Source organism: Otolemur garnettii, unplaced genomic scaffold (assembly GCF_000181295.1).
Source record: "Otolemur garnettii isolate 467f Iridium unplaced genomic scaffold, OtoGar3 scaffold00221, whole genome shotgun sequence".
Lineage (NCBI taxonomy): Eukaryota > Metazoa > Chordata > Mammalia > Primates > Galagidae > Otolemur > Otolemur garnettii.
The window spans coordinates 1,675,541-1,682,123 of NW_003852616.1; the positions used below are offsets into that span (position 1 = coordinate 1,675,541).

Sequence of the window (6,583 nt, forward strand, 5' to 3'; positions counted from 1 at the left end):
CCTGGGTAGAGTGCCATGGCATCACAGCTCACAGCAACCTCCAACTCCTGGGCTCAAGCGAGTCTCCTGCTTCTGCCTCCTAAGTAGCTGGGACTACAGGCGCCCACCACAACGCCTGGCTATTTTTTGGTTGCAGTGGTCATTGTTCTTTGGCGGGTCTGGGCTGGATTCGAACCTGCCAGCTCAGGTGTATGTGGCTGGCGCCTTAGCCACTTGAGCCACAGGCGCCAAGCCCCTAGAATTGTTTTCATAGCAGAACCTAGAGCACTAGCATTTGGTAAATTTGGTCATATTATTAGTTTTATGTTAATTATATCCTTTTGTTTCTTAAGACAATAACATGCTAGTCATCACTTCCCAGATTATGATACTTTTATTATTTTTGCTTAATGTTCTAAGATGTCTTTGCAATATTGAGATTGTGCTTTGATATGATTATTTGGAAGAGACTGTAATGTCAAGTTATAAAAGAAACACTGAGACATGACAATGGGATTTAACGTAGCAAAATAACCTCAGCTGGGCCCCCAGGACGTGGAAAATTTTAAATAAATGTCTGAGCTGGGCAGTGACTTGTGCCTGTAATCACGGCACTTTGGGAGGCTGAGGTAAGAGGACTGCTTGAGCCTAGGGGTTCAAGACCAGCCTGGGCAAGACAGTGAGATACTGACTCTACAAAAACAAACAAAAAAATTAGCTGGGCATAGTGCCACACGCACACTTGTGAGGAGTGTGCTACTTGGGAGGAGAAAGATTACTTAAGCCCAGAAACTCAAGGCTGCAGTGTGCTACAATAGGGCCACTGTGTACCGGCCTGGGTGAAATAGCCAACACTCTGTCTCTCAAACAAAAAAATAAAGTCCGAGATCCTAGAACTTCATATAGACCTGATTTTCTACTTTCCAGTATTTTTTCCCCTCCTTCTAGATGAATAGGTGTGAAGTTTTAGCAAGGTATCAGACTTGCTTGGAATGTCCGGTACAATACAGATTGTGAGACCCCACACCCAAAATTTGATTTAGTAAATGGACTATGGGGCCACAGAGTTTGCATTTTAACAAGTTCCCAGGTGCTACTGGTAGAATGGTCTGGTGACTACTTTGCAAACCACTGCTCTAGATCTTTTTTCTTTTCCTGATTAATATGAGGGTATATATGATTAGGTTACATTGTTTGCATTTGTAAGGTGTAAGGTGCTGTCTGAGCTGCAGTTGTGTCCTTCATTCAGAAGTGTGCCATATACCCCTACATTGTACCTGTTAGGTGGGAACTTAGCAAACCCCCCCACTCCCTTCTTGAATTTAATTGTTTTTCTAGCTCGGTGTAGTGGCTCATGCCTGTAATCCTAGGAATCTGGAAGGCTGAGGTGAGTGGATTGCTTGAGTTTAGGAGTTCGAGACCAGCCTGAGCAAGAGTGAGACCCCCATCTCCATTAAAAATAGAAAATTAGCCAGGCATGGTGGTGGGCACCTATAGTCCCAGCTACTTGGAAGGCTGAGGCAACAGGACTACTTGAGTCCAAGTTTGAGATTGCTGGGAGCTAGGAGGCCATGGCACCCTACCCAGGACATAGAGTGAGACTCTGCTTCAAAACAAAAAATTGTGTTTTTCTCTTGTATGGAGCCTGTAGTCATTCATCTAGTAGTTTCATATTAGTACTGAGTACATTGGACGTATGCTTTTCTATTCTTGAGATATTTTACTTAGGAGAATATTCTGCATATCTATCTAGCTAAATATAAAAGACACAAAGTCTCCATCTTTTTTTATGGCTGAATAGTACTGCATGGTATAAATATGCCATGGTTTATTAATCCATTTATGTGTTGAAGGGCACTTGGTGTGTTTTTACATCTTTGCAACTGTGATCTAATCCAAGATCTTGACTGCTCTAGATTTTATTATTGTTTTATTTTTAATATGCAGGTATGTAATCCCTTTCCTATAATCCAGTGATATGTAAAAAGGTAGCTTATGCACATGTTGTCCCATCCTTATTTGGGAGTGCTTTTTGGAATGGTCAACTGTCTTGTTGGAGATTCCGACTGTATAACCTCTTTTCCCCTGCTATTTGAGAGTGACTGCAACAGTGAAATAGTTTAAATAGAAATTTGATTTGCTGGCTCGGCACCTGTGGCTCAAGCGGCTAAGGTGCCAGCCACATACACCAAAGGTGGCGGGTTTGAATCCCCAGCCCGGGCCTGCTAAACAACAATGACAGCTGCAACCGAAAAAAAATAGCCAGGTGTTGAGGGGGGCGCCTGTGGTCCCAGCTACTCTGGAGGCTGAGGCAGGAGACTCGCTTGAGCCCAGGAGTTGGAGGTTGCTGTGAGCGGGATGCCATGGCACTCTACCCAGGGGGATAGCTTGAGGCTCCGTCTCAAAAAAAAAAAAAAAAAGAAATTTGATTTGCTTATAGTAGATCAGTAAGGAATTTAACACATATATGTGTGTGTGTGTGATGTGTGTAATTTTCACTGTTACATGGTAGTATAATTCCAAGAATGCTGATAAAATTAAATTATACAGACATTAATACCTTCGTCTTTAGAAGACCTGTCAGTATGATAATTACTACTGGAGCAAGAATATAATCCACCATTGTAAGAGGAAAACTGGAATCAACAGGCATACTTTTTTTTTTTTGAGACAGAGTCTCACTTTATTGCCCTTCATAGAGTGTCGTGGCATCACACAGCTCACAACAACCTCCAACTCCTGGGCTTAGGCGATTCTCTTGCCTCAGCCTCCCAAGTAGCTGGGACTACGGCCACCCAACACAACGCCCAGTTATTTTTTTGTTGCAGTTTGGCCCAGGCTGGGTTTGAACCCACCACCCTCGGTATATGGGGCCAGCGCCCTACCAGCTGAGCCACAGGCACCACCCCAACAGGCATACTTTTCAGGTATTTTGTAAGGCTAGTAAACATGAAAATGACATTTAGAAATTAAAATGACCTGGAGTTATTAGAAGTTTTTAAAATGAAGCTAATAGCATAAAATAAAACATAACAAATATAATTATTGTGTACTATATAATCAAATTTCCATTATTAAAATATTCTTTAATATTCTCAAGGAGTAACAAAATTTATGTTTCCTTTTTAATAGTGAAAATAATTTACTGTAGCTTCTATCATCTATCTGAAATGATTTGATTAAACATGCACTGGCAGGAAAATTTAAATGTTGAATTTATCAACTAATAAGCATCCTGTTTAAAAACAAGCATCCTGTTATACTCTTGGGAAAACAAATAATCAGGCATGCTTATATTAACTGGTATATTAAGTAATTCAAGCATTTTTTTTGCCAAGAAATACCAATGTATTTACTAACCAAATCAAAGGGCCAAAATACATCCTAGAATTAGACTATACTAGAAAAGACAGAGAATTTCAAAAGTTTCCATAGTAGGAAAATCTTCAAAGCTTGCCATTACCTCAGTTATATAAGAATGGTATGAGTGGTGCCTGTGGCTCATAGGAGCAGGGTGCTGGCCCCATGAAGTGGTGGGTTCAAACCCAGCCCCTGACCAAAAACTGCAAAACAAACAAAAAAAACAAACAAAAAACATGGAAAAAAAAAAAAAAAAGAATGTACAGTCTCACTGTCTCTGGTGAGCAAGAAAGACCTGTAATCTTCCTATCCCCCCCTTGGAATCATTCAGGGCAAAGGCCAATCAGTAGGTGAGCTGAGCAAGGCAAGCATTTGTGCTGGGGGATGAGGATAAGTTGGGTGGACACAGTAGTATGTGCCCTTTGTGAACTCAAGCATCCTGAACAGGACTTAAGGAAAAAGTTTGGGGGGACAAGGAGGGGTGTGACCCAATACATAAATCTACTGATCATAATTAGGTCAAAGTTTCTCACTGATGATGGAGTTAGAAATAAGGAAAAGGGAAATCTAAAATTAACCTATGGTGTTGGATTAAAACTGAAAAATAGAAGGTATTTTTGTATGAACTCACGATTAAAAAAAATAGAAACAGGTGTATGTTTGTGCATATAGTTTGTGTGTGTACATATATAGGTATGCACACACAGTCAACTTACTATAGCAATAGGAATCTTGACTTCTCAATACCATTGTCTACTAAAGGACTCTGGGGCTTTGAGAAATGGACAATTCCAGAGTTGAAAAGAAAGTATGAGACAAAACTAGAATATCTTGAGGCCGAAAGGAAGTAGTCAAAGAATGATGAGAGACATGTCAACAGGATTCAGCAACCAGTATGTAGGGTGTTGACAAATCTGGGACAAGATGAATCTCACAATAACTACAGTTAACAAAATATAACCATTGAGTAAGTAGGAATTCATTTTTTTTTAAAGCTTCTCTTTTCTTTCAATATCTTTCTTTGTAATATAATGCCAACTAATGAATGTAGAATAAATGATAACATTACATGATCAACACTTGGCACCAACAATTGTAGTAATAACTGATTCAGGCAAGAACCATCAATGGATGTTAAAACAATGGAAGGAAGTTTAATGAGGGACAAGATACTTACCAGTGCATAGTATTTACAAAATGCTTATTAATTACAAAGGGAAAAAGAATTTTGCAATGAAGACACATAGTAGATATTACTTTTATTTTTATCAAGTCACTACCAGGAAAGGGACAAACTACGATTATGCAGCACTTGATATGATGCACTGAGAAAAATACAGTATTACTTTCTGTGCTATTCCTGCCCCAAAGCATACTCTAAGTATGTTCTAACAACAGCCATAGTTTAAAAGATGTTTGTTCAGAAATAAGAATCATGTAAGACATTTAAACAGATTTTGAATTTAAATGTATAAAGTTTGAGAAGCACCATTAATTAAGAAAGTAAAACAAAAAGGTCATTAGAAAAGGTTAAAATGGGCAGTGCCTGTGGCTGAGTGGGTAGAGCACCAGCTCCATATACCAAGGGTGGTGGGTTCGAACCTTGCCCCGGTGGAACTGCAACAAAAAATAGCCGGGCATTGTGGTGGGTGCCTGTGGCCCCAGCTACTCAGGAGGCTGAGGCAAGAGAATCGCCTAAGCCCAGGAGTTGGAGGTTGCTGTGAGCTGTGTGACGCCACAGCACTGTACCGAGGGTGATAAAGTGAGACTCTGTCTCTACAAAAAATAAAAATAAAAAATAAAAAAAGGGTTAAAATTATTTAAAATTTAAAACCAAAGAATTGAGGCTTTCAAATAAGAATAGGAACAAGAAACAGTATTTTAAAGGTTTTCAAAACTTACCTTAAATTTATACTTAGTACTACGTCTAAGATTTTTCACTGTGTAAGCAAGATCTTCTCCATCATATTTGGGCTTAAAACCATATCCCTGGAAAACAAAGTCTTTATTAGACAACTAATAGTAGAAATACGGGCAATAATGAATACATGGACAGGCTCTGCTTCCTCTCTCCTCCTGCCATGTGCAGTGCAACTAATACCTTCACGCTTCTGTCTTGAGTGGATGGACCCTATATGCTACTGAACATTCATAGGAAGATGAAATCTACAAATTCTTAGTAAATATAGATCTTTCCCTTTTTGAGGGAAGAAAAGATAGATTTGGAGATAGTGATAACTTCACCATCAGTATGCTATCTCCAGAAATAACAGGAACATCCCAGAGATGCTGCAAGAGCTAAACAGAGCTGTTATGTAGTTAGCATTTTAACTTGCCCTGAACACATAGTAGTTTTCAGTGAATAAACAAATGGTTAGTTGTGCTGGCGGGTGAGGATGTCACTTAGGTTTGGGACTGCCATTTATAGCAACAGTGACAATGCTTTATTACTTATCATTCCTAAAAGTAAAACAAAATTTGAGATCTAATTCACCTATCATAAAATCTATCCTCCTAAAGTATGAAATTCAAAGGCTTATATACGCAGCATATTCACAAGGATGTGTAACCTTCTCCTAATTTCAGAATAAGTCCTGTTGTTTTTTATTTAGCAGTCACTTATTCTCTCCTCTGTTTACTGACATACTTCTAGTCTCTATGGATTTGTCTATATCCATAAAGATGGAATCATAAAAATATGTGGTCTTTTTCACTGTGTTCTTTTACTTAGCATTGTATTTTCAGGTTTATTCATGTTGTGACATATATTGGCACTCTATTCCTTTTTACGGCTGAATAACACTCCGTTGTGTGAACGGTAGCACCAGAGCAGCAAGCCTGGTGCCTCGCACTGTGGACGTGCACCATATATACGTGTGGGTAAATGGGTACCTTATGTTCATCCATTTATTTGTTGATAGACATTGGGTTGCTTCCATGTTTTGGCTATTAAGAATAAAACTGCTATCAACATTTATGTATACATTTTTGTATGAGTATGTGTTTTCAATTCTCCTGGGTATAAACCCAGGAATAGACCAATGCTATTTTGGACTCATATTCCTTTAAAATAGCTCTGAAAAGCTAAAGAACTATGTAGAACTAATAGGAGACATTCTGATTCCTGGTTGAATAAGTTCTAGCTCATAGGACCTATTAGGAATAATGGGCTTGGCGCCTGTGGCTCAAGCGGCTAAGGCACCAGCCACGTACACCTAAGGTGGCGGGTTCGAATCCCCAGCCC

General features: G+C 39.3%; 1 protein-coding gene across 5 annotated transcripts in view; it reads right to left on the bottom strand.

Moving 5' to 3' along the window:
• FNDC3A (fibronectin type III domain containing 3A) overlaps positions 1-6,583 on the bottom strand; it is a 220,253-nt gene that overhangs the window by 36,726 nt on the left and 176,944 nt on the right. For all 5 annotated transcript variants that reach the window (XM_023508068.1, XM_023508069.1, XM_023508067.1 and 2 more), the window contains one exon: positions 5,242-5,328. In XM_023508068.1, coding sequence (XP_023363836.1) covers positions 5,242-5,328 — 87 coding nt within the window. The remainder of the gene's footprint in view (positions 1-5,241; positions 5,329-6,583) is intronic.